The sequence below is a fragment of the Petaurus breviceps genome, unplaced genomic scaffold (assembly GCF_028583685.1).
Source record: "Petaurus breviceps papuanus isolate PSGF00001 unplaced genomic scaffold, PetGlider_PUasm1.0 189, whole genome shotgun sequence".
NCBI lineage: Eukaryota > Metazoa > Chordata > Mammalia > Diprotodontia > Petauridae > Petaurus > Petaurus breviceps.
In genome coordinates this window covers 26,199,202-26,227,102 of record NW_027185809.1, presented here as the reverse complement: position 1 = coordinate 26,227,102, position 27,901 = coordinate 26,199,202, and the positions used below count along the sequence as shown (strand labels likewise).

Here is a 27,901-nt window from a genome sequence, read left to right as displayed (position 1 = left end):
AGAGAGAGAGAGAGAGAGAGAGAGAGAGAGAGAGAGAGAGAGAGAGAAATCTTATAAAAATAAATATTAAAGAACAATTTTTACCCCACCGTGTGATATGTAATTTATTATGAAGTTTGGAATTTGTCTCTAAATCAATATAATATACATTTCGAACAACAAAAAAGAAAATTATAGTTAATTACTGAGTATCTGATCCATAATAATGCTTGTCTCAACTGGACTATTGCTGTACTTACCACCAAGCTACTAGACTCAGCTTTGATGTGATTGCTGTTACTTCATTTTACCTTTGATCCTGGGGGTGCAGTGAGCTTGCGTTCTGAGCCCATCATTGTAACACAGGGAAAAAAGAACAGATTAATTTCTGGAATGTCCTTGGAACAACCTGACAGAAATGAATCCTACCAGGACCAGTCCTTTATATAGCTTGTCATCACTATTATTAGACATACTAGAATCATAGAACATCAGCACTGGAAGAGATCTTTGAGGTTATCTTGTCCCTACCTCTCATTTTATAGGTGGGGAACCTGGCTCCAAAGCCACATGGCAAGTTAGTGGCAGACCAGGGACTAAATCCTATGTGTCCTGATTCCCGGAGCAGCTGGGTGGTTCAGTGGATAGAGTGCCGAATCTGGAGTCGAAAAGATCTGAGTTCCAATGTAGCCTCAAACTAGTTGTATGACACAGGGCAAGTCTGCCTCTGTTTTCTCACCTGCAAAATGGAGATGATAATAGCACCTAGGATAAAGTAAGAGAATAAAGTACTTTGCACACCTTAAAGTGCTTATATAAATGCTAGCTGTTGTGATTTTATTCCCCATTCCACTAAGCCATGCCAACCATAAATGAACAAATTTCTTGCTTTTTGAAGGTCACTAGGTATCCTAGAGAACCTCACTGGAGTCCATGAATCGTAGAGGTTTGAGAGGATTAATGTACTGTCCTAAGATGAGTAGTCTATTCCCTTGTCATTGGTGAAATCAAGCCTGTTATCTTCTGTGATTAGAAATAATGAGTATCCTTCAATTTGTCAGCTTGGGCTTGGAAGAGAGAGCTGATGGGCTGGGAAAGTGCTGCAGGGTTGTTAGACTTTATTGGATGGACTGATGGGGGAAGTAGGCTATTTACAGGAAGGTAGGATCCAAGGACACATGGCCAGGAGGAAATGATTAATTTCCTTTTCAATTTTAATGTTTCTTCAGAAGTTATACTCTTAATGATTACAAGACCTTTGGCAGAGTATATTCCAAAGACTCTTTGGATAACTCAAGTTTTCATATTGAGGGGTATTTGGTCATCAAGCTATGTGACCCTGGGCAAGTCACTTAACTGTTATTTGCCTCAGTTACCCCATCTGTAAAATTGAGATTATAATAGCACCTATCTCCCAAGGCGGTTATGAGGATCAAATGGGATATCATTTGTAAAGTGTTTAGTACTTTAGTGCCTGGAACAGAGTAGCCGCTATATCATCCTATATTTTATAGCAGTTAGCTATTATCATTGTCATCCTCAAATAATAGCCCCATATAAAATGCCAGCTATGTGACTATAGTGCCATTTTCCCATTCCTGTCCCTGAGTTAGAGCCATCAATAAAGCAGTTACATGATGATAAATTTCCAGAGGCATGTAAGAAATGAGAGAATATCAGCAGGGGTTTGCTGAGAAAGGAACGTACCAGCTTCCTAACTTCATTCTCACTTAGTTTTATTATAATACAGCAACCTGTTTGGGGAAGGAAGCGGAGTGGGTGTGTAGGGTGTTACTGTTTAGTAATTGAGCATTTGATATTTCTGTCTTGCTGGGAAATGGCCAGTCATACAACCCTGCCCCTCTACTTGACTGGAGATGGATTTACATGACATCTTAAAAGAAGTTTCATGGATGTCTTTATTATTGTTGTTGTTGTTTAGTCATGTCAGTTGTGTCTGACTCAGTGTGACCCCATTTGGGATTTTCTTGGCAAGATACTGGAGTGGTTTGCTGTTTCCTTCTCCAGTTCATTTTTGTAGATGAGGAAACTGAGGCAGACAGGGTTAAGTGACTCATACAGCTAGCAATCTAAAGCTAGATTTGAACTCTGGAAGATGAGTTTTCCTGACTTCCAGTCCTGGAACTCTATCCAATGTGCCACTTCACTGCCCTATTAAAAAAAATATTAGTCAATTCTTGAAGCATCCTGACTTACCTCTAGCTACCCCTCACCCTTGTCCCTGCCAACAGTAGAGTCCTCCCTTGTAACAGAAAGTAATTAAGCAAAAAGACCTAACGTGGCAACTGCGTTTGACTTGGGATACAACGTCCTGCCCTAGTTGTCTCCGCCTCCACTCCATCATCTGTTCATTGAGGAAGTTATTGTTGTTGTTTTTTTTTTAATTTCCCAGAATTTAGCTTTCTTGTAGTGACGTTTTCACAGAAATTATAGTTATGACATGGTTTCTGGTTTCTTTCTCCTACTTATTCTTACATATTGGATGCCACTATTGATCTCTAGGGTCTGCATTCTGAGCCCTCAATGGTGTGCTTCTTCATTAACAGTCAGTCAGGAGATATAATTCATGCTTAGCAAAGGCACTTTTGAGGATGGCATAAGAAAAGCAGTAGTTACAAAATATTTACCCCATAAATCTGGGGTACACTATTCTGCAAATACACACAGTGTTCATGGGAAGAGTGGGCTCAAGCTTATAGTACAATGGTAAACGGCATACATGTAGGGTACTATAGACACAATGGGCAGCTAGGTGGCACCGTGGATAGAGTGCCATGGCTAGAGTCAGGAAGACCTAAGTTCAAATCTGGCCCCAGACACTTAGCTATGTGATCCTGGGCAAATAAAAAAAAATCCTGTTTGCCTCAATTTCCTCATCTGTAAAATGAACTACAGAAGGAAATAGCAAACCACTCTAATATCTTTGCCAAGAAAACCCCAAATGTGATCACAGAGAGTCAGATGTTACAGAAAAAAACCAGTAACGAGAGAGGCACAACTTCTAGGGCCTAGAAATTCTTTCTTCGTAGAACCTTCCACAGCTTACTGGGTGCCAGGTTTTTGCTAATCCATTTCCTCAGCTGAGTTCCCCAGGTATGCTCTTCTCTGTAGGTCAACTATCTTCTCTGTTGCCAGGTATCACACTCCTTGAAGCTGCTTCTTCCCTTGGGTGATCGTCTTTCTTTATGTATGTGTATTTGAGTTATTTGTCTCTGCTCCCTATTAGAGGCTGTATCACATGCTGGTCTAATAGCTCCCCCTCAGAGATCTGTGGCCGGTGATGGGAAGGAAGAGAAAGAAATTCCCATTTTATTCCTCTCTTACAAGGGTTTCTTCAATAACGAGTTCCCAGCTTGCAATTCTCTCTCACTGTCAAATTGCTGAAATTGTTCTGGGCTTAGCTATTTAAAGCATGAAAGGATGTGGTTATGTTCACTTGGCCAATCCTGTGGTTCCCTTCTTGATCCAGAGAGGTCTTTGTAACTTATGAAAACATCACATAACCTTGCTAATGTAATAGAACCTCATCCTTGATGACTATATTCTGTGACTATATCAACTGGGCCTGGGGGACGAGGAATCACATTCTGTGTATTATTCTTTTGGTTTTACTCTTTTACTTTATGGGCCAGGTTATATACCCATTTATTTCATATAATATAGACTGTCTTCTATTAGGTGAGAATAGAACTCACATGAGCAGTATTCTGGGGGTTTACTGAGCATCTCTGGGGTGACACTGAGCTGTGGTTGAAAAAAATACTAGATCTGGAGTCTTGGGTTGTATATGTACTAACCGTGTAACCCTGGTCAAGTCATTTAACTTTTCTGAAGGAAAGAGTACTATAAACCACAAAGTCTTACAGAGTTCTTGTAGAAGAAAAGGATTATATTTAAGGTTCCCATGTACCAAGCTTGCTTTTATATTTTTACAGACTTGACAAACATGAACAAAAAGAAAAGAAAAAGAGGATTATATATGACACTGTGTATCTCTAGTAGCTATAGATTGGTTTTTTGAATTAAATTTTATTGTCAAATTCACAAAAATGTGTTTTTGTGAATTTCAGAATGGATAATTGATTTAAAAAGTATATGCGAAATTCAATATGTAGTCCCAAAATTGCTGTGCTTGTCTGTGTTCCCTTTTGATCCTAATTCCGATTTCTTTTCTGTTTTAAAAATGCTTCCTTGACATTCTTTTAAATTTTTTTCTCAATTTTGAGTATCTTTACAATAATGCTGGAGTCATTGTATACATTATATTTGTGGCTCTGTTAACTTCCCTTTGCATCAGCTTATAGAAATCTTTGTTGGTCTTTCTGAAACCATTCACTTCATAATTTCTTATAGCATAATCATATTTAATCAAATTCATATGCTATAACTTGTTCATCCATTCCCCAACTGATGGATACCCTCTCAGGTTCCCATTCCTTGCCACCTCAAAAAGAACAGTTTTGTATTTATTTGCCTTTTCCCCCTTTCTTCGATACAGGGTACAGATGATAAATAATTATGGCCTTTACCATCTCTAGTCTGTCACTTCCCCTTACAGTGTTTTAGGTGGTTGCATGAATTAAATTCATTTTAACCCATATTAAGTACTTACTATGTATTCAAGGCACATAGTTTTATGCATAGAAGGGAGAGGCCTCTAAACAACACTGGTGCTAAAGAAGTAGAACCCTGTGATAAATACCAAAAAGGGTTCCACAACACAGCTGTGTCTGCCAAATAGTAGGTGCTTAATATTTGTTTGAAAGGGGAAGAGAATAAGCATTTATATAATGCCTACTATGTGCCAGGCACTGTGCTAAGTGATTTTTTTGAGGGCAATTGGGGTTAAGAGACTTGCCCAAGGTCACATGGCTAGTTCTTGTGTTAAGTGTCTGAGGCCGGATTTGAACTCAGGTCCTCCTGACTCCAGGGCCAGAGCTCTATTCACTGTGCCAGCTAGCTGCCCTCAGTGATTTTTTTTTTTTTTTACCAAATATTACCTCATTTGATTCTCACAACAACCCTGTGAGGTAAGTACTATTATAATACGCATTTTTCAGTCAAGGAAACTGAGGGAAACAGGGTGAAATGACTTGCCCAGGATCACACAGCTAATAAGTTCCTGAGGCCAGATTTGAACTAAGGTCTTCCTATCTCCTGTGCTCAGCATTCTATTCACTGAACCACCTCTAAGAATGGAATGTTTGTCGAAATTGTTAATAGTCAGGGAACTTGGCAGCTTTTGACCATCCTTGTCATAGTTTTTTGCCTCAGCTCTAGGGCAAGAGGGCAAGTCTGAATACAGGAATTCACAGGAACATAGATACAGAAAGAGAAAGACCATTGAGAATTCAGTTACCTTTCAAACCGTGCGGCATAATGGGTTATAATCACTGCTGTTACCGCTGGCATTTATATATTTTCAGTGTTGTAAAGCTTTTTATGTACATTATCTCAGTTGATACTGATAACAGCCTTGTAAGGTAGGTGCTATTACAGATTTTACATTTTACAGATAAGGCTTTGTGACTTACCCAGGGTCATACAACTAGTAAATATCAAAGGTAGTATTCAGAGGTAGGTCTCTCCTGACTATTTCCACTGCATCTTACTGACAGTTGTGAGTAGAATGAGCAATAGATTAGGAATTCCGATTCTGTCTCTTCCACTAGTGAGTAAGCTGTGTGACCTTGGGCTTGTCAGAAACCTTCTGGGTCTTAGTTTCCTCATGTATACACTGATGGGGTTGGATTAGACAATCTCCAACGTCACATCTAATTTGAGCATGGAAGGCCTCTCTCTGGTTTCATTAGCCCATGTGATTGTACAAATTATAGCCTGGCAGTAGTCTCCTGTGGAGCCCTGTTGATGTGCTGGGATTAGGTTAGCCCAACCTCGATTGGTATCTTCCGTCTGTCTTTGGCATGCATCACTCCTCTGAAGAGAAGGGAGAGTCTGAAAGATTGGGAGTCTGGTACCTCTGAGCCTTCCCTAAACAGCAGGAGGTGGAGACAGCAGTGGGCCAGCAGCCATGGGAGACTAGGGGAATTTGTGCTGGCTTTGCCTTCTCTGGGTGGCAGTGATGGATGAGTCACAAGTTCAGTCAGTCTGCTCCTGCTGAGTCAGCGTGAGGCAGCCCAGGACCTGGTTCTGCACGTTGGCAGCTGGTGGGTTGGTCTTTCTGGGATGTCAGGGTGTAGACCAGCTTGGAGCTTTTCCACACCTGCCTTCTTTGTTTTTCTGTCATCTAGCTATTCATCTAATTTATTTGTTCATTTGTTTAATTATTTTATTTGCTTTCTTTTCATTCACAAGAGACGTTACAGTGAGAATGGTACCTTCATCTCTGTGTTCCCTGCTTGTATTTAATGAATGGGATTTTTTTTTCCTCCTCTGACCTTCCCCTATCCACCACCTCCCTTCCTCATTTTCTTCACCCCTTACTTCAGAACAATCTGTAACATTTCTATTCTCCTCTCCTGGGGCAGAATAATATTGTCTAAACCCCTTTTGCCTTCTGACTTGGTGGTTCTGCCCTTAGGATGCTTAAGAGCCTCTGGTGGCTGGGTGGGGCTTGGCAGCCCTGAATATGTAGCCATTCTGGTAATAAAAATGAAAAAAAAATCATTGTTACAGTATTGTAGATTTAGGGCTAGAAAAGACTTTAGAGGCCATGAAGTTTAACTCCCTCATTTTAGAAATAATGAAGCTGATGCTGAGAGAAGGTTATACAGCTACTGACTAAGGCAGGTTTTGAACTCAGGTCCTCCTAACTCCAGTGCCCTATCCCCAGGGCCACCTATAGAATGATCTGGGACCTGAGAGAGATCTTAGTGATCCTTTAGATTTTTCCACCTATAGATGGTGATATGGAGGCTTAGAAAGAATTCTTGTTCACTAAGGAATTGGGACAAGATTTCCTCTGAGATTCCTTCCAACTTGGAGATTCTGAGATTTTCTGAAGTACCCCCAATCACACAGAATCTCGGTAGCTTAACTGGGAACAGAACCTTGGTCTCCTGCCTCTAGGCTGCTGTTAGGATGGAAGAGAACTTTGGCCCTAGATTATAATGGGAAGACACAAAAATGTCTGTGCACATCGGTGGATTTCTCTTCCTACATACTCCTTAGCATCTTCTCTCATCGAGAGGGTCACTTAAAGGGAATTCCTATGAAGATGGTCCCCAAATAAGGCAGTTCCTTGAGGGCACCATTTTTTTGTTTTTGTTCCTGACTTCACATATCTTTTATCTCAATTATATTCGTATGCGTGTATGTGTGCATGTATGTACATACACATATATTTGTGTGTATATGTATGCATATGTGTGTATGTATATGTATTCTTTATTTTATTTGTAATTTATGAAATTAAACAAGCATTTCCATAGCATACTACAACAAAAAGATGATTGCACATGAAACTGCTAATCTATTATATACAGTTTGCTGTTTCTTTTAAATATATGATAAATACAATAATAGATACCATAATAATAATAAAGTTATCATGTACATTTCTTTTTTTCTTTCCCCCTGGCCTAGAGATGGCTACTATTAGACACAAATATGTGCCTCTCTCTATATACATATATATATCTACATATATATGTAAAATTATTCTATACATATTTCTATTTATCAGTTCCTTCTCTGAATGCAGATAGCATCTTCCTTCATATGTCCTTTGTAGTTAATTTAAGTTTTTATAATAATCAAAATTACTTAGTTGCTCAAAGTCATTATTAAAACAATATTGCTGTTACTATATACACTGTTCTCTTGGTTCTGCTCATTTCATTTCTTCATTATTTCATGCAAATCTATTCATGTTTTTCTTAGATCATTGAGCTCATCATTTCTTATAGCACAGTAGTGTTCCATCACAATCATATACCACAACTAAGAGAGACAAGATTTGAGATTGAAAGGAACCTTAAAGATTGTCTAGTTCCATCCTTTCTCTCTCAGTTTACAGGTGAGGAAACTGAGACCCAGAGAGGGCAAATGATTTCTCCCAGGTCACAAAGGTAGGAAGTCACAGAGCTAGGATTTGAATCCAAAGTATTCTTTTTTAAAAAAATTTATTTGTTTCCTTAATTTACAACATTCACTTCCATAATCCCTTGAGTTTCAAACTTTATCCTCCTCCCCCATGGCGGCATGCAATCCAATATAGATCCTACATATACCTTTACATTAAACATTATTCAAATTATAAAGAAGGGTTATAACCAAAGAAGTGAATAATGAGAAAGAAGGAATCCAAAGTATTCTTGTTTCAAATTCAGTGACTTATTTTTTTCCTTGGGGAAAGTAATAATGGTCTGAACAAAGTATTATAGTAAGGGGTAGAAAAGTGATATATTGACTTCTGGTTGCATCTTGATGTTGCAGCATCATTTAGCTACCAGCACTTCCAGGACCTCCAGATTCATGTAATGTCAGAACAGAAACATAAGTTAGATTTTTGTTGATGGGGAAATGGAGGCACTAAGAAGAGAAGTAAGGTCACATGGTGAGTTAATTGCAGTGATGGTACCAGAATCCAAATCTTTTAACTCCTGGTTTAGTGTTTTTATCTTTAATGACTGTTTCCCTTTCCTACCCTAGTTACATTCTACTTTTCTAGGTTATAGATTCCTTGTACTAAAGCTATTCCTTTCTCAAGACTATAGATGTGTCCTCTCTCCTAGGAATGCCACTCCCTTATCTCCAGTCTCTACCTGAGTCAACTGGGTGGCACAATGGATAGAACTCTGGATGGAGAGTCAGAAAAATGAGTTCAAATCTAGTCTCAGACATTTACCTTTCTCAAGACTAGGAGAAAAACAGCCACTCTGCCAAGGTGATCCCTTCAGGCACAGAGTAAACAATTGTAGAGTCCAAGATTGGGAATGAATAATAAATAAGTAAAATCATAAAATGATAAATCATTAATCAAAGCTAATGTTACCATTAGGTTCCAGTCTAAACTGTAAGAAATGAGACTTCTAAACAACAATGTTAAGTCTAAGGAGAAATAGTCTCCCTTCTCTTCCCTCTCCCCAAGCCTTTGTCTTCTATCCAGAAATTGAACATGGAATCACAGAAGTGCCTACGGTACTCATCCTAATGTTTTCCATGACCGTCCCTTCTTGTTGATGTTGTTAAATTGTTTTCAGTCCTGCTAACTCTTTGTGACTCCGTTGGGTTTTCTTGGCAGATATATTGGAGTGGTTTGCCATTTCCTCTTCCAGTTCATTTTCTAGATAAGGCAAACAGGATGAAGTGACTTGTCCAGGGTCATATAGTTAATTAGTGTCTGAGGCCAGATTTGAACTCAGGAAGATAAGTCTTCCTTATTCAAGGCCCAGAGCTCTATCCACTTCACCACCTAACTGTCCCAACTAGCTCCCTCAACAGAAGGACTATCAACTATTTATTCCTGATATTCCTGCCTCTTAAGGCAGACCAAGAATGAAGACATATCACACTGATAATTCACATTGAGATTATAGTCCATAAAAAACCCCTCCTATGTCTTTTCTAGAAAACTTTTAACCATGCCTCCCTATCCCATACTTGTGAAGTTGAATCCAAGAATAAGAATTCACATTTGTCCCTATCAAATTTCATTTGATTAGATCTCATTTTATCTCATGCTTTTTAGATCATGAATCTCCTCCAGTGTGTTAACTGTCCCTCTCAGGTTTGGGTCATTTGCAAATATGTTGGACTTGTCATTTATGCCTTGATACAAGTCATTGATTAAAATATTAAATAGAACAGAGGCAAGCACAGATTACTGAGGGAACTCCTTTGGAGATCTGCTAAATTGGTATTGAATTCTTACAAACTTGTCTTTGTGTCTTGCCATTTAACTAGTTCCAATTCTATTCAATTATTTGTTCATGTAATCCACATCTCCATCTTTTCCACAAGGATACTATGAGATACTTTAATAAATGGTTTACTGAAATCTAGGAAAAACCCTTCATCTGATATACTAGTTCAGTAACCCTGTCAAAAAAGAAAATAAGGTTAGTCTGGCATGATCTGGTTTTAATGAAGGTATGAAACTCATACTAACACTTCCTTTTCTAGATGTTCACTAATAACATTTTAATGATTTGTTCAAAAATTTTTCTCAAGAATAGAAGTAAATCCAATGGAATGTAGTTTGCAAACTCCGTTCTCATCTCTTTCTTGAAAATAGGAACATTTGCACCTTTGTATGGCGAAGTGTATTTTATTTATTTATTTATTTATTTATTCATTCATTCATTCATTCATTCATTTATTTATTTATTTATTCATTTATTTATTTATTTATTTATTTTTATGAGCAATCGGGGTTAAATAACTTGCTCAAGGTTACACGGCCAGTTATTTCTGGGTGTGGTGCTAAGTGTCGGAGCCTGGATTCGATCCCCAGGTCATCCCGACACTGGAGCTGGTGTTCTTACTCGCTGAGCCACCTGTCCACCCCTGAAGTGTATTTTAAAACATAATTTATAGTGAAACCAAAAATATTAAAAAGTGAGATTCTTCTCTTAAATTCTTTCCGGTCTCCTGGAAAAAGATCCTTGGAAAGCTGGGTGTTAGAGGGGAGAAAGGATTTTCTAAGGGAAGTGGATTAAAGATGATATTAAAGAATATTCTTACCCACATGCAGTTGCTTGGTTGCTAACACCCACCTTTCTCCAATGAGAAAGGATTATGATATCAATGAAAGAGAGTACCTTCCTTTGTTTAACTCCTGGAGTCTGAGGAGTGGTCCTGAAAGAATGAGATTGAATCTGCTGGATTCTGAAATGTTAACCCAGGCTGCATTCTAAGATATCTTTTCCTATTCAAGATTCCTATGTTACCTGAAATCTTCTTGGAGGAGAGATTTGTCTAATGGCAGGGGGGACTATGCCAGTTTGGACCTTTCTCTCTCCAAGCTGCAATATTTATTTGATCTGGTATAGTACCTCTCTCATTCTCCATAGCCTTTTAAAAAATTCTATAAAATGAGGGGGTTGAACTAAAAAACATCTATGGTCTTTCACATAACTGGGATTAATAATCAATAAACATTTATTAAGCAACCAGGTATGGTACTAATACAATTATTCCTTCCACATCATTACCTTCCCAACTGTCATTTTGCTGTATCATGGGTTGGCATAAGAAATTAAATAGGAATTTTGGGGGAGTTTTGTGGAAGCTGCAGATGAAATGGAAGGCCAGCAGATGACAGAAAAAGTTTAGAAACTCAGAAATCCATAAAATATATGTATAGTATTGTATAATATCAACCCAAATTTTACAATAAGGTACTATAAACACCCCATAAAAGAAAAAAAAATCAGACTTCTTTGGTATGAAGGGAGGACCAAGAAATTTTGCCCAGATTTTCTAGATCTCGGGGGTGGATGGTGGGGGTGGGGAACCGAGCTCTTAACCCCTGCAATGTAAAAGGCATAACTGTATTAAGCACCAGGTAGTATCTAGGTGGCACAATGGATGACTGCTGGGCCTGAATTCAGGAAGACTCATCTTCCCTGAGTTCAAATCTGGCCAGGCACTTACTTTGTTACCTTGGACAAGTCACTTAACCCTGTTTGCCTCAGTTCTTCATCTGCAAAATAAGCTGGAGAAGGAAATAGCAAATCACTCCCATTATCTTTGCCAAAAAAAACCCCAAATGGGGTCAAGAACAGTGCAATGCTATTGAAAAGACTGAACAACATAACAGCATGGTACTAAGCTCAGGGAATACAAAGAAAGACAAATAGCCGGGTGGTGCAGTGGATAGAATATTGGGCTTAGAATCTTGAATTTTAATCCAACCTTTATCACTTACTAGCTTTGTGATCCTGGGCATGTCACTGAACCCTCTCCCTTAGTTTCCTCATCTGTAAAATGAGCTGGAGAAGGAAATGGCAAACTACCCCAGGATCTTTACCGAGAAAATGACTGAACAGCAGCAATAGCTGTCAAGGAGTAGGCAACATGCAAACAATTTAGTAAAAAAAAATTGTAAAAAACAACTTTGTTAAAAAGCTATAGACAGGAATCACTATATATGTAGTGACTCAGCAGTGTCCTGTAGTTCATCTGGGTTAGCTGGTCTGAGCTCAGGTCTACTAGGTACTTACTCTCTTAACTGTCTCCTTACTTGTCACCTCCCTGGTAGATATTTTTGTTCTGGTCTTTCTAATTGCAACAGTCATTCTCCTTGACAGAGGAAGGAGAACCAAAATAAGAAACAGTTTGGCTTTTTCTCTGTTGTCAGCTAATGACTATCCTTCCTTTTCTTTCCCCAGTATGCCATTCTTTGCTTCTTTCTCAGGCCATTGCTGGATGCCCTCTCTCCTGACAGCTTCCACAGCTTTACTGTATCATTTCTTGGAGAACAAGTTGCCCCTTCCTCAGAACATCCGACTTCCTCTGATTTAGGAAGCACCTCACATTTTTGTCCTTCTTCATTCTTCTACTCTCCCCACTCCTGAGAGGAGGGTCAAATTGCTTCTCTGACAACTCAGATCCTTTCCCCCACATTTAAAGTTCCTCTTCAGTTTCGTTTTTTTTTGTTTCTAAATAAAAACTTCATTGTCCTTAGGCACTCCTTAAGTCCTTTCACTTTCTCTCCTACGGGAGATCAATCCACACTTCTGTAGTCCTGGCAGAATACAAATGTATATTCAGTGAAAGTCGTTGCAAAATTCTCTTTATATACTGAATGAGTCATTTGGTTTTTATCTTAGATTTGTTGATATCTTTTGTTTTTACATCATATTTTTTCTATATTTCCCCTTACCCAACAAGCTGTCTCCCTTGTAAGGACTAAAACAGAAATCAATCAGTTAATAAACATTTATGGGGCAGCTAGGTTGCACAGTGAATAGAGCACTGGCCCTGAAGTCAGGAAGACCTGGGTTCAAATCTGGCCTCAGACACTTGACACAGTTACTAGCTGTGTGACCTTGAGCGAGTCACTTAACCCCAATTGCCTTGCCTTCCTCCCTTCAAAAAAACCAATACATTTATTAAGTGTCTACTATGTGTCAGAAACTGTGCTAAACACTGGGGATACAAAAGAGGCAAAAGACAGATCCTTCCCTCAAGGAGCTCACAATCTAATGGGGGAAACAACATGCAAACATATATATATATGTATATATATATACATATGTGTATACATGCATGTATATGCATATATACATATACAAACACAAAGCAGGATAAATAGGAAATAATTAACAGTGGGAAAGCTTCCTATAAAAGATGAGATTTTAGTTAGAAAGCTGCCAGTTGTCTTGACTCTTGTCTTGCCACTGGGCTTTGAAAATGACTGGGGAGGAGAGAGTAAGGCTGATGACTTTGTGCAGCTCTGCCTCACTTAAATCTAATTTACAAGCAGGTCAAGATATCACCCTTGTGATGTCATTGGTCCTCTTCAAGAATGAAGGGCAGGGGAGGCTAGGTGGCTCAGTGAATAGAGCACCTACCCTGGAGTCAGGAGGACCTGAGTTCAAATCCGGCCTCAGACACTTAACACAAAACTAGCCATGTGATCTTGTGCAAGTCACTCAACCCCAACTGCCCTGCCTTCCCCCTCCAAAAAGCAAAAAGAAAAAAAAAGAATGAAGGACAAACAGCAACAAAAACAAAAGAAACTAAGGAAGTCAATAGGCAGAGTTGAGGATGAAGAACATTCTGGGCCTCAGAAAAAATGCCTGGAGCTGAGATGGAGAGGAAAAGGCATTTCAGGAAAACCAACCAACCTATCAACCGTACTTGATAGTGTATGCAGTATTTCACACCCACTGACCCTCACCTCTGTAAAGAGGGTGTATTTTTTTCTCCTCCTCCTCCTTCTCCTGTGTGACTTAACCTCCCAGACATCAGAGCTGATTATTTTAGTTTGGCTGCAGCTCCTAGGCTTGATTAAGACAGTTCTATAAGATTTGTGTAGTAACAGCATTATGAGGACAAATGAATGTAAAAGACTTAAGAAAGATCAGTGCAATGACCAATCACAATTTTAGAGAGGGAATGATGAAACATTCGGTCCACCTCCTGACAGAAAGGTAATGATCAACTCAGGGTGCAAAATTTTATATTTATGCTTTGGTCCTCATTAGAATTTGTTCTGTTAGATTGTGCATATTTGTTACAAGGATTTTCTCCCTTCCTATCTTCCTTCTTTTCTTCCTTCCTTCTTTTCTTCCTTCCTTCTTTTCTTCCTTCCTTCCTTCCTTCCTTCCTTCCTTCCTTCCTTCCTTCCTTCCTTCCTTCCTTCCCCCCACTTTCTTTTTTCTTTCTTTTCTTTTCCTCTTTTCTCTTTTCTTTTCTTTCTTTCCCCAAGCATGGGTGAGGTAGGAGGCAGAGAAAATAGATTTTTGCTGATTACATTTTTAATTAAATTTTTTAAAAAATAAAGGATTAGCTCAGAAATGGTTTCCATTTATTGCAATGATGTGACTGGAACTTGTGTAAGGGTATGTGCATGTGTTCATCTATCTGATACAGGTATCCATTGGCAATGGTTTCCTAATAGTCTTTGAAAGATGTTGTGAGGTTCAAGTGCTCTAATTTATCTAAAACTCTTTGTATACCTTAAAATACTACATAAATGTCAGTTATTATTAGTAGTACTGTCATTATTATTTTCTTTTATACACTTGTTGGTATGTTCCCTAAATCATGTCAATCTCTGGTTAATGATGATGAGTTTATAGGGGGTAGATAGGGCAGGGAGAACAGTGCCATTTATGTAACATGATTTGAAGGACCTGGTAAAAATCTCCTGCCCTAAAATATGGTCCTCACTACCCGTCATGGTGTCTGTAGCACTTCCATCAATTTATTTCAGACTTGAAAGTAAGTCTTCTCAGCAAATATACCTGAAGGGGAAATAATTTGTGCTGGATTCTTTTTTTGGGGGAATATTGAAATAAGGAAGCACATGTGAGATTTTTGCTTTCTAAGGCTAGGATTTATTTAAGGAACCTGTATAATTAAGCAGAGACATTCAGAGAAGGACTTCTGAACAGCTGGCTGGTTTGCAGAGACACATTTGACAGACCCTCAATAAGAGAGCAGCTTGTGTGAGGAGGTCTCATCAAATCTGGGGAGCTGTTGGATCCTTACTGTTGGAAGCCTGACCACACAGATGCTACCATGATCATTATTAGGGCCAGCTTTTTACTATGTATTCTGTCTAGGCTATTCTGGTTAGCTTCCTGAAGTGCTTAATTAGAGCAAATGTGTTGGCAGAAGGAGGGGGGTTATCTAATAGGGTCACCTAGAAGATGTCTCCTAGAGAAACCTTTTCCTTGCACATAAGTAAACCTTATTTTACCTTTGTAAGGATAAATTGATAGAGAGCTGAAAGAAAGGCTCTCCTGGGAGAATGGGACATGGAGCAGGCCAGATAACAGGGCCTTGGGGCCCAAAGAATAACTTGGCCTACTTCAGATGTTTTGTTTAGATCTATGCCTGCAGCACCAGCTAGATCATTATTAATTCGATTGTGAGGTCTCCTAGTATATTCCCTCTGCCACATACGTAGTTTTTATCCCCATTCAGCACCATTAGCAAGGAGGAGATATTTGTCTCTTTAGTCTGCTGATTGGTTTCCTTTCTCCATGTCTCTCCCCACCTCCCCACTATGTCCATCCTCCCCTCAGCTGCCAAAGTGGTCTCCCTAAAGTGTAGGTCTGACCATGTCACTTCCTCTAGTCAATAAACTCTAGTACCTCTGTATTATCTCCAGGATCAAATAGAAAATCCTTCATTTGGTCTTAAAAGTCTATATTGCCAAGGCAATATTCACAACATTGATGGTGACTATGAATTTGCTGCTGGTGTAATTCTGAATCGCAAAATTTAACAGACTCTCCATATGGAAGACAGAAGCAAAACCAGAAAGCCAAATCCCAACACCAGAAAACTGAATCCATCATAGCAACAAAGAAATCTATACGCAGTAACACTATAGAGAGCAACACCATCCCAAAGCCTTCCCACAAACACTCACAAGCCTTGCTGTCTCCTTGCCTGTGTCCTCTCGCCTGCCTTCGTTCTAACTGCTCTGACTCCCAGCTTCCTCTCAGCTCTGCTCCACTCTTCCAGCAAATTCCTCCCACCACAGGCTCCATGTGATTACATTTGGCCTATTAGGGGGCAAGGAAGATCTTCAAATTCTCTTAGGTCGATCAAGGGGCAGGGAAGATCTTCAAATTCCCATTACTATTACAAAGTCCTTCACCATCTGGCCCCTGCCTACCTTTCCCATCATTTTATGCTTTACTCCTTCCATGTACCTTTCTATGATCAGTGACATTGGGCTTGAGACTAAGCCAAGACCATTCCTTCCCCCTCAGATGATTCTGGGGGAAAGCACACTTCCTTTGAGAGGAGCTTTCTTGCTTGCTCTTCCTGTTTCTCGCCTCCAACCCTTCATCTCCTGTGATGACTTACCTGGCTATCCCTTATGCCCTGTATGCTCTCCCTCCTCCCCTCCATTCCCTGGGTTCCCTGGCTTCTTCCTTCTAGATTCAGTTCAAATCCTTCCTTCCACCAGAGTCCTTTCCGGTTCTCCCCACCCCCCAATGCTAGTACTACCTTCCATTTAATCTTAATTTGTGCATTACATTGTTTGCATATTTGTCTGCCTCATTAGGATGTGAATTTCTTGAGGGCAGGTACTGGTTTTTTGCCTTTAGTTGTATCCCCAGCGTTTAGTATTGTGTCTGGAATTTAATAATTGTCTGTTGACTGACTGGCTTTGAGGTTCTGAGAATTTCCTGGGCACGGGGTTCGAAGGGACTACACTGATTAGTGTTCAAGGTTCTTTATCCTTGCCATGATGGAAAGATCTGTGTGGAAGTTCTTCTGCCCATTTCCTGCCTTTCAAAATGGAGGCTCTTGCTACCAATGCATAGAGTTAGTTTTTTTTTTCTTTGAGAGCCAGCTGCTGAACTAGGAAAAGTTTCTTGAATGATGGTTGTTTGTTTTCCTAAATATGCCAAGTGAGCATTTTTATCTAATAGGTAGTAATAAAGCAGTGCCTCCCATGGAGAATTTTTCAATTCTTCCTAGCTTATGGGATGTAGCGTTCCATTTCCATTAGTGCTCCAGGGTGTTTTCATCTTGGAGAAATCTCTTCTCAGAGTTATGTACTTTCCACTGGAACCCTTTTGGCAGGTGAAGAAGTGGACTTGGCTGAGTCCCAAGTACAGTTCTGAGTGCTCCTTTGATGGTGTTTTTCTTTTTTTTTTGCTTTTTGGGGGGCAGTTGGGGTTAAGCGACTTGCCCAAGGTCACACGGCTATTATGTAAGTGTGTCAACTGTCTGGTGATGGTGCTTTTCTATAAGGACAGTTAGACTAAAAAAATGAGAGAGAAGGAAGATAATCATAGAATTAGTTAGCCCTGGAAGGGACATTAGAGAACTTTTAGTTCAGTTCCCTTATTTAAAAAATGCATTTTAACTTTAATACATTTTTATTGATATCTTTAAAATATGTTAAAAATCACCAAAAACAAACATTTTAATAAAAAGACCTGAAAAGAGGATTGTATATGAAGCTGTGAACTTCTCTTATATAGTTTTTTAAAAATATGTTAAATTTAACATATTAACACAACTACCCTACTTATTTGATCTCTCTTCTAATTTTCCCTGTTTTTTTAAATTTCTGTGTTTTTTTTCTGTTTTTTTTTCCCTGTAATTTCTGTGTTTTTAAAATTGTTTCCTTGATGCTCATTTATTTCTTTTGTGGTATCACTTTCACTACCTACCAACTATTCCTCTTCCTTCATAACAAATAAGAATTAATAAAAACAAATCATTGCATTGTTCTTGTTTACCAAGAGGTAGGGATCATGGTTCAGCATCAGTCTTCTGAAGTCATGATTGGTCATTGCATTATCTGAATTCTCAAGTCTTTCCAAGTTATTTTTTTTATCTTATTGTAGTCATTGTATAAGTTGTTCTTCCAGTCTTGCTGACTTTGCATCAGTTCATATAAGTCTTTATAAGTTTCTTTGAATTTATCATATTAATAATTTCTTATGGTACAAAAATATTCTATTACATTCACCAGCTATCCACCTGTTGATATGAATACCTTTTCTTTCCAGTTCTTTGCTATAACAAAAGCATTGCTCTAAATATTTGTGGGCATATGGGTCTTAAGATCATAGCTATCCATCCCTCTGTTTTTGACCACTTTGGGTACTGAAGTATTGCTGGATCAGTGAGTAGGAGGTGAGAGGGTTTAGTTTCAAATTGCTTTCCAGAATGGTTGGACCAATTCACAGTTACTCAGTAGTATGCCTGTCTTCTCAAAGCTCCTGCAACAATTGCCATTTTTCTTCTTTGGGCATTTTCGCTGACTTCACTCTATATCTGGAATTCTCTCCCACCTTCTCTCTCTCTCCTGTCTTCTCTGGCTTCCTTCTCTGCTAATATTCCATGTTCTATAATAAGCCTTTCCCAATTCCTCCTTAATGCTAGTCCTTTCCCTCTGTTGATTATCTCCTATTTATGCTGTATATATATATATATATATATATATATATCTTTTCTGTATATAGTTGCTTGCCTGTTGTCTCCTGTATTAGACTATGAGCTACTTGAGAGTAGGAACTAGTTTTTTGCCTTCCCTTTTTATTTTTAAATCCTTACTGCTTGATACAGTGCCTGGAACATTGTAGGCACCTAATAATTATATGTTGACTGACTAACTGATAGTTGCATAGCACCTCAGAGTTGTTTTAATTTAAATTTTTCTTATTAGTGATTTGAAGAATTTTTTTTAAGCAGTTGGGGTTAAGTAACTTGCTCAAGGTTATATGGCCAGTTATTTCTGGATGTGGTGCTAAGTATCTGAGCCCAGATTCAATCCCCAGGTCATCCCGACTCTGGGGCTGGTGCTCTTACTCACTGAGCCACCTGGCCACCCCTGAAGCACTTTTAATATGGCTTTTGATAGCTTATTTTCTTCTTTTGAGAAAAATGGCTTTTGTTCTTATATTTGTTAATTTTCTATTTATCTTGGATATCAGAACTCTACCAGATACATTTGCTGCAAAGATTTTTTCCCAATTAACTGTTTTCCTTTTAACTTTGTTGATGCAGAAACTTTACAATTTTTTGTAATCAAAATTCTCTTACAAAAATATCTAGCTTTAATTTGATAAAGAATCCTTCCTCTAAGGGGTGGCTAGGTGGTGTAATGAATACAGCAATGGCCCTGGAGTCAGGAAGACCTGGGTTCAGATCCAGCCTCAGACACTTAACACACACAAAAAATAGCCATGTGACTTTGGGCAAGTCACTTAACCCCAATTGCTCTCCAAAAAGCAAAAAAAAAAAAAAGAATTCTTCCTCTATCCACAGTTGTAAACATTATTGTCTTCTCTGGTCCTCCTCCATTTTTTTTTTTTAAAGATGACACTTTTATATCCAAGTCATGGGTCCATTTGGTGCTAGTTGTGATATATGATGTGAGATGTTGGCCTAAATCTAATTTCTGCCAGGTTGCCTTTCAGTTTTCCTGTCAATATTTTGTCATACATCTGTCCTTTCCCCAGTAGTGTCCTTGGGTTTATCAAGTTTGATTGCCATTAAGTTTGATTCCTTCTTGTCTTATTTACCTAAATAATTTTTTCTAGGTTTTTGTATAACCAGTAGCAAATAGTTTTAATGATTACTTTTTTATAGAATGATTTTCACAAGTATTTTCTCCATTATTTCACTTTAAAATTTTGACCTTTCACTCCTCTTGATGAATATTGTTATTATTTTGTCAAGTTCTATAAAATAATTTTTTGGTAATTTGATATGTATGACACTGAACTAACTTAGCTAGTATTATCACTTTTATTACAGCAGCATGACTCAACCATGATCCATTCATATCTTGCTAATATGTTATCTTCCTTTCTTTCTTTTTTTTTTTGGAGGAGGGAAGGTAAGACACTTGGGGTTGTGACTTGCCCAAGGTCACACAGCTAGTTAAGTGTCAAGTGTCTGAGACTGGATTTGAACTCAGGTCCTCCTGACTCCAGGGCCAGTGTTCTGTGCCACCTAGCTGCCCCCATCTTCCTTTTCTGTAGAGTATTTTTTACTTATATTTCTATAAAGCCTGAGTGTGACATGGTAGGTAGATATCCACATTTTTCATACATCTTATGGTTATTTTGAATGCAATTTCTTTTTCTGTCTTTTCTTGATGGTTTTTATACAGAAAGATTTTCATGGGTTTCTTTTAGATCCCTCTACTATTCTGAAGTTTTTTATCATTTCATTTTTTTAGTTGAATCTCTAGGGTTTTCTAAATAAACCATCAGATCATTTGAAAAAAAACCAATAATTTTCATTCTCTGCCTATGTTTATTCTCTCAATTTCTTTATCTTGTCTTTTTGTTATAGATGGCAGATATTTTTTATTTTTTACATTACCTTTCTTTCTGAATGTTTCTCCCCATTCCTTGCCCAAGTTCCCACCCCTTGTAAGAAAGAATAATAATTAAAAAATAATTCTTAAATATTAAATAAAGATAATTCTTAAAAAATAATAATTTTTAAAAATTCTTAAAGTAAATTTTTTTTAAGCAATAGGGGTTAAGTAACTTGCTCAAGGTTACACGGCCAGGTGTTTCTGGGTGGGTGCTAAGTGTCTGAGTCCGGGATTCGATCTCCAGGTCATTCCGACACTGGAGCTGGTGCTCTTACTCGCTGTGCTACCTGGCCTTAAAGTAATTCTTAAAAAGTTCAGTAAAACCAGCTAACCTCAGTTGGGCTGTGTGTTCAATATTACATACCTGCAGTCTCCCAACTCTGAAAGAAAGGGATCATTCATCTCATTTGAAAGAGGAGGAAGCTAAGGCCCAGAGAGGGAAGTTATTTGCTTAAAGTTACACAGTAAGTAGTAAGGCAAGACTTAAATTCAGGTATTTTGGCTCTTTGGTTTGGTGGGTTTCTTTTTCTCACAACATTCTTCTTTATGTCACCACTCAGAGCCTCAGTTTTCTGATCTGTAAAATGATATACTGTACTCATAGAGTGATAGTGAGGAAAGTATTTTGTAAACCGTTTTTTTTTTTTTTTTGAGGAGGGAAGGCAAGGCAATTGGGGTTGTGACTTACCCAAGGTAACACAGCTAATAAGTGTGTCAAGTTTCTGAGGTCAGATTTGAACTTAAGTCCTCCTGACTCTAGGGCCAGTGCTCTATTCACTGTGCCACCTAGCTGCCCTGTAAGTCTTAAAGCATGATAAAATGTGAACTTCTACTATTTAATCAATAATCAACCTTGAGGGACCCTGAGGATTAGCCTTAAAAAGAAGTAATTGGTGAAACCACTGTAGAATGTTACCCTGGAAGGAACACTTGTCCCTTATCATTGATTTAGAGCTGGAAAGGACCTCAAGGTATCATATAGTCCAACTGATTTATTTTAAAGATAGTGGTTAAGTGAGATACCCAGAGATATGCAGGTTGTAAGTTGCATAGCCAATTTCTAAGCCCACTTGTTCATTCCTGGAGTGCACTGTTGTTGCTAGGTCCACAAAGACTCTCCATCATTCACCTCTGCAATATGTTGGGGCAGCTAGTGGAGAGAATGCTAGGCCTGGACTCAGGAAGGCATGAGTTCAAACGTGGCCTCAGGCTCTAGCTATGTGATTTTGGATAAGCACTCAACCTTTGTGTGCCTCATGTCCTCATCTGTAAAATGGGTATGATATTTGCACCTCCCTCCCAAGCTTATTGCAAGGTCTTTTCATCATCAGCATCATCATCTTCACTATTATTACTGTCACATTCTCAGTGTATGGGAAAAAGGAAATAAGCTAGAGGTAGGCTGGTACAATAGAAAAAACATCGGAATGGGAATAAGAGGCCTTAGGTTCAAATCTTGGCTCTTCTGCTTATTGCACCTTATGAAAATCACAACTTCTCTGGACTTTTATCTTTATCTGTAAAATAAGGGAGGTCCAAGATAATCTCTGAAGTTGCTCCTACCTCTAGAGCCTTGAAACTAGGAAAGACTTTGACATCCAGAGGAAAGCTTTTCTTAGGAAAAGAAAAGTAGGAAGATATAAAGAAATCATAATACTTTATTTTAAATATTCGTTTTTGTTTTAAGAAACAATATCCCACAAACCTCTTCCTTCATCTTTTCAATCTTTCCCCTTAGGCTGTCGAGATAATCTAAGGCCTGTGGTAATAAAATCAGGGACACAATTGTTAGGCATGAATTTAATGGGGCCTTTCTGAAAGAAGGGTCAGGTCTGATCTCAGTACATCTAGTTCATAACACACTGACAAAATGTTTTGGCCTGTGAGCTGTTGGTATTAAATCATGAGTCCAGGTATCTGTGGATCTCAAAACATAGTTTTTTAACCAATTATTCTGGATGGAGTAACTCATTCTGTAATGATGAATAATGAGGTGTTGGATGACTTAACATATGGAAAGAAAAGGGATTCCAGGTAGGCTGACATCTGAGGTGTCTAGGGAGGCAGCATGGTACAGTTAATGAGACCTCATGGTGATAAGAGGAGCTTATCAAGGAGATATAGGGAGCACTTGGGAGATGACCATATTTTCCTACAGAAGTAGCCCCTAAGTAGAAACGTTAGTGGAAAAAAAAGTATGTATTAGAGAATAATTTTATGACACTAAAAAATGTTATATAGAAGTAAAGTTCTCATTATGGGAGTTAACCTTTTAAAAATTTCATTTCTTATGGGTATATGCATGACAGATTCTAGAATTTATTCCCTTTCTTATTGAATAAGGGATATGGGGAAGGTTCACCAAAAGCCATAGGGTTTTGCTATGGAAAAGCCACTGGAAAAGATTGGAAAACCTCTGGTATAATGAAAAACAGAGTCAGACTTGGAGACAGAAGCACTCGCTTTGAGTCTCAGCTCCACTATTTTACTATCCTTGTATTTTGTACAAGGCGTTTAACCTAATTATAGGACAGTAAGGAGGAAAAGATTTGCATTGCCTCCCTTCTAGCACCATTATGTTTTATAAATGTGAATTATGATTTAAGCGGACTGTTTGTGTTCAGTCTGATGATGCTTTCTCATTTTTTCTCTCTTTCCTTGTCCAGTATTGATCCTCCAGAAGGTGGAGAATGGAGATCTGAGCGACAAGACTCTGAAGATCACGGACTTTGGCCTGGCCCGGGAATGGCACAAGACCACCAAAATGAGTGCAGCTGGAACTTATGCCTGGATGGCCCCTGAAGTCATTCGCTCCTCCATGTTCTCCAAAGGCAGCGACGTGTGGAGGTGGGGGCCATGGTGCTCTCAAGTTCATCTGCGTATTGTTTAGGAGCGTAAGATTCCCAAGCTGGAAAAGAAGCCAGACGTAGATTGATGATCTCCAAAAATCATGCAGATTATGCTAGCTAGGGAGTGGGATTTCCAGGGATTGCTTCACCATATGGATCTACTGTAGTCCAGAGAAGATATCTGGTTGCCTTCTAGGAAGAGATGCTAAGAAGTTTCTAAACCTTTCTGTGGGCATCATGAACCCTTTTGCAAGTCTGGGGAAGGCAATGGACCCCTTCTCAAAAGAATGTCTTGAAATACTTAAAATTAAATACATAGAATTGCAAAGGAAACAAATTATGTTGAAATGGAATTCTAAAAAAAATAATTAAAAACAAGTTCACAGACCTGAGGTTAAGAACACTTGTTCTAGATGTAAAAAAGCTCAAGACCAATGTCTATACTATCCAGTCAGAGTATATGATTGCTACTATTTGGGTATACTATACATTCCAATAGGTGTACTTTTCCAGCCCACTATTTGCGTCAACTATGTTTTTATTTTTTATTTTTTTTTTAAAGCATTCGGGGTTAAGTAACTTGCTCAAGGTTACACGGCCAGTTATTTCTGGGTGTGGTGCTGAGTGTCTCAGCCTAGATTTGATCCAGGTCATCCCGACACTGGAGCCGGTGCTTTTACTCGCTGAGCCACCTGGCCGCCCCTCAACTATGTTTTTAGATATGGGGAAAATAGAAGTTGTATTTTTCAGTGTGATACAGTAGAAAGAATTTCAGACATAAGTTCAAATCTGAGCTTTGTTTCTTATTACCCATGTGACTTTGGATAAATCAATTCTAGTCCTCAGATTAATTTTCTAATCTGTAAGATTAAGAGAGCTGAACTAGATGGTCTAACAGTAAGTCATTAGCATCATTGTATGCAAGAAAATGTAATGTTATTAGTTTTCTATGTTTCAGAAACATAGTTCCATGTTAGGCGAATTCCTATGTCAAATTAGGCTTTTCCATTGACATTATGGAATGAAGTAGCTAATATAAACTAATATGTTCTTGTCCCCCCAAAGAATCTCAGTCGCTTTTGAGTCATGGGCCATCAGCAATTATTATGTACTAGAAAAAGCAACAGCAGACCTCATTTCAAATCTTCACCCTGTTTGTTATTCACTATAGCTGTATGTCATGTATGGTTGTTCTGAATCTCAGTTTCCACATCTGTAAAATATGATTGGGTCAAAGGGTCACGTCTATAAAATAAAAAAGAAAGTTGGAGGCTGCCGAGTCCAACCCCCTTATTTTATAGATGAAGAAACCTAGACTCAGAGAGCTTAAATGACTTGCTCAAAGTTACACTAGTAATACGCATCAGAACCATAAGAGCCTGTGTTTTCTGACCCCAGAGCCAGAGCTACATCACCATGCCTCAAGAGCTCTCCCCACCAGGAAGTCACTTCCCCTTTGAGCCTAAAATTCAAAGTAAAAAACTAGGCTAGGAAAATGAACAGACAGCAAAAAGAGAACTTAATAATAAAAAGCTGTGGAAGGGAAGATAAGACATAAACTTAGAAGAAGACAACAGTGATGGCTAAAATCAAAGCCTCAAAGAAAAATGCTAACTGGACCCAAGCCCAACAAAAATTCCTAGAAAAGGTAAAGAGATAAGAGTGGTAGAGGAAAAACTGGGAAAAGAAATGAGTGATGCAAAAATATTATGAGAAGAGAATTAACAGCTTGAAAAAAGAGGCAGAAAAAATACCTTTAAAAATAGAATTTACTTCAGGATAGAAGAGGCAGAAAAAAATCACCAATAAAACAACTTCATTAAAAACAGAACGGGTCAAATGGAAAAAAATGTACAAAAATTCACTGAAGAAAAGAACTCCTGGGTTCTAGACAGTGAGATTTACCTGTTATGTTTAGCCAGGCAAAGATACTACCATTATTAAGAGACCAGGTTAACAATAATCTCTTTAGTATCAATGACTACATATGGGAAGTTATTCAACTTGTTGGCATATGATAAAAACCTTCTTCTCTACCCAAACTTGCTTATTTTGGCTCATCCACTAGAGCATGCCCAAGAGCATGCCCCCTTTTTTAAAAAAAAACCCTCAAAATATAATTAAATATAGCTATGAATAAAATCAATATTGAAAGAAACAGTAAATGTTGACAACATCATTCAGTACTATTTTTATAGATTCAGACTCTTAGAATTGAAAAGACCTTAGGGATCTGTAGAGATCAGGGTTTTTCCTTTTTTGTGTGTGTGATGGTCCTCTTTGGTATAGGTGAGAATAATATTCTTAAATGCACAAAATATAATACACAGGATTACAAATGAAACAATTGTGTTGAAATATACTTATCAACCTATTTTTAAAAACCAAATTTTTGGATACCAGGTTAAGAACCCCTGATCTAGTTCAACCTTCTCATTTTACTGATGAGAAAACAGGATCAGGGTGGAGTGACTTTTCCAAGTTCATTCAACCAATATGTGGCAACATCAGAAATAACATTTATATTTACATTGTATTTTAGCGCTTAGAAAGTACTTTTTCTTTTTCTTTTTTTTTGCCTTTTGGAGGGCAGTTGAAGTTAAGTAACTTGCCCAAGGTTACACGGCTAGTATTTTTTGTGGGTGTTAAGTGTCTCAGGCCGGAACCGAACTCGGGTCCTCCCGACTCCAGGGCCGGCGCTTTACTCACTGTGCCACCTAGCTGCTCCCAAGAAAATACTTTCTTCATAACAACTTTGTGAAGTAGGGAGTAGAAAGAAGTATTATTACTTCCTCCGCTAGTTTTATAGATAATGAAAATAAGACTCAGAAGAGCCTAAGTGATTTGCCCAGGGTCACATACATAAGAAGTTAGTCAGTCATCAGGCATTGTATAAGAACTTACTCTGTGCATTGTCCTAAGTGCTAAGGATAAAAATAAAGATTTTTATCTTTAATTTTAGACAGTCTCCTGCCCTCAAGGGGCTTACTTTTTAAGGGAGGATAATGCTGGAACTAGAACTCAGGTCTCCTGACTCCAAGACTATGTTCTTTCCATTGAACCACATTGCCAATAAGAGCACCATGATGAAAATCATAATAGTCATGATATGTTGTCCATTGACTTCCCATTAGCACAGGAAGCCTTTTCTGTGTTTGGCAAGGTCATACAAGCTATGATAATTGAGTATGGCAATTGAGTACGATATGTGATTTCCTGTCTCTGTCTTTGCCTCTCCTTAGCTATGGTGTGCTGCTTTGGGAACTGCTGACAGGTGAAGTGCCTTTCCGAGGAATAGATGGCTTAGCAGTAGCCTATGGAGTTGCCATGAATAAGCTTGCCCTTCCCATTCCTTCTACATGCCCAGAACCTTTTACCAAACTCATGGAAGGTAAGTGGCCCCCTGAATGGAGGAGAGTAAGGGAGTACTGTGACATTGCTGAGTTTTTACATCAGTTATCATGAGAGGAAATTAGGTATTACTTATCCCTGGTGGAAATCCTATGGATAATGGGAATAATACCCATTTTGTCATCTTATTAATCCCTTATTAGACTGAGCTTGTGAGTGCTTCTTGTTGTTAACCATCCATGATAGAAAGGGTTGACAGCAACAAAATCTGTGAATGAATACCTTGAATGTGTGGAACATTTGAGCCAGAAGGGGTCAGTTCAGGTAAGGAAGCAGACCCTGGGCTCAGTGACTTAAGGAGCTGGTGCTAGCGCCTTGATATAAAGGCAGCAGTGGAATGAATGGAAAATATCATAGGATTTGGAGTGAAGGGACCTTCCTTCAAAGCTTATCTCTGCCACTTCATACCTATGGTTTTTTTTTTTTGGCAAATTACTTTAGGATTTTGTTCCTAAATTTGTCGAATGAGGGGGTTGGATTAGATGACCTGTTAATTCCCTTCCAGCTCTAAATCTATGCTATGTTGCTAAGAATCCCTTGACCTCAGTCCAGCAATTTTAAGTCATTGATTCAAAAACACTAGACAGGGAATCAAGAGAACATGGGTTTGAGTCTTGTCTTTTAACATTTATTTGCTAACCTAGGTAAGTCACTTAATAACCCTTAACCTACATTTGTTCATCTGTGAGAAAATGGCATTCAACTGGAAGATTTCTCTGGTTCCTTCCAGCTAAGATTTTGCCAACAGGAGTTTGCATTTTATCTTAGAGGGAAGAGGGAACTTTTGGAACTTCTTCATGAGGGGAGTGATATGTATGGTGTATGTGTGTATGTGTGTATAGACATGTACATCCATGTATACATATATTTGTGTTTTTATGTAAATATATAAGATGGTAGAGACAAGAACCCTTCCATCTTAAAATATGATGAACTATGACTATGGTATAACTATTAGTAAAGATCCCTTGTGTTAATTTTTTTTCCTGTTAATCTGGAAATTAGGACTCAAGGACTTAATTTTAGATGTTATTCTTGTGACTTTGGAGATTTCAGTTGTTCCTTCCTAGGTCCTTGTTTCTTTTCCTACGAGTTATCATTTTGATGTAATATCATAGACCAGCATTTTCTCTGATTCTTGGCTATTGTTTGTGGCAGTGGTTTCCCCACATTTAGGAGTCTCAGGATGGGAAGA

The 27,901-nt window shown here is 38.4% G+C and overlaps 1 protein-coding gene across 1 annotated transcript in view; it reads left to right on the top strand.

Annotated features, from left to right (window-relative positions):
- Nucleotides 1-27,901, top strand: part of MAP3K9 (mitogen-activated protein kinase kinase kinase 9) — a 129,118-nt gene that overhangs the window by 71,143 nt on the left and 30,074 nt on the right. Inside the window, exons 3-4 of the mRNA XM_069091738.1 lie at nt 23,113-23,293; nt 26,538-26,750. Coding sequence (XP_068947839.1) covers nt 23,113-23,293; nt 26,538-26,750 — 394 coding nt within the window. The remainder of the gene's footprint in view (nt 1-23,112; nt 23,294-26,537; nt 26,751-27,901) is intronic.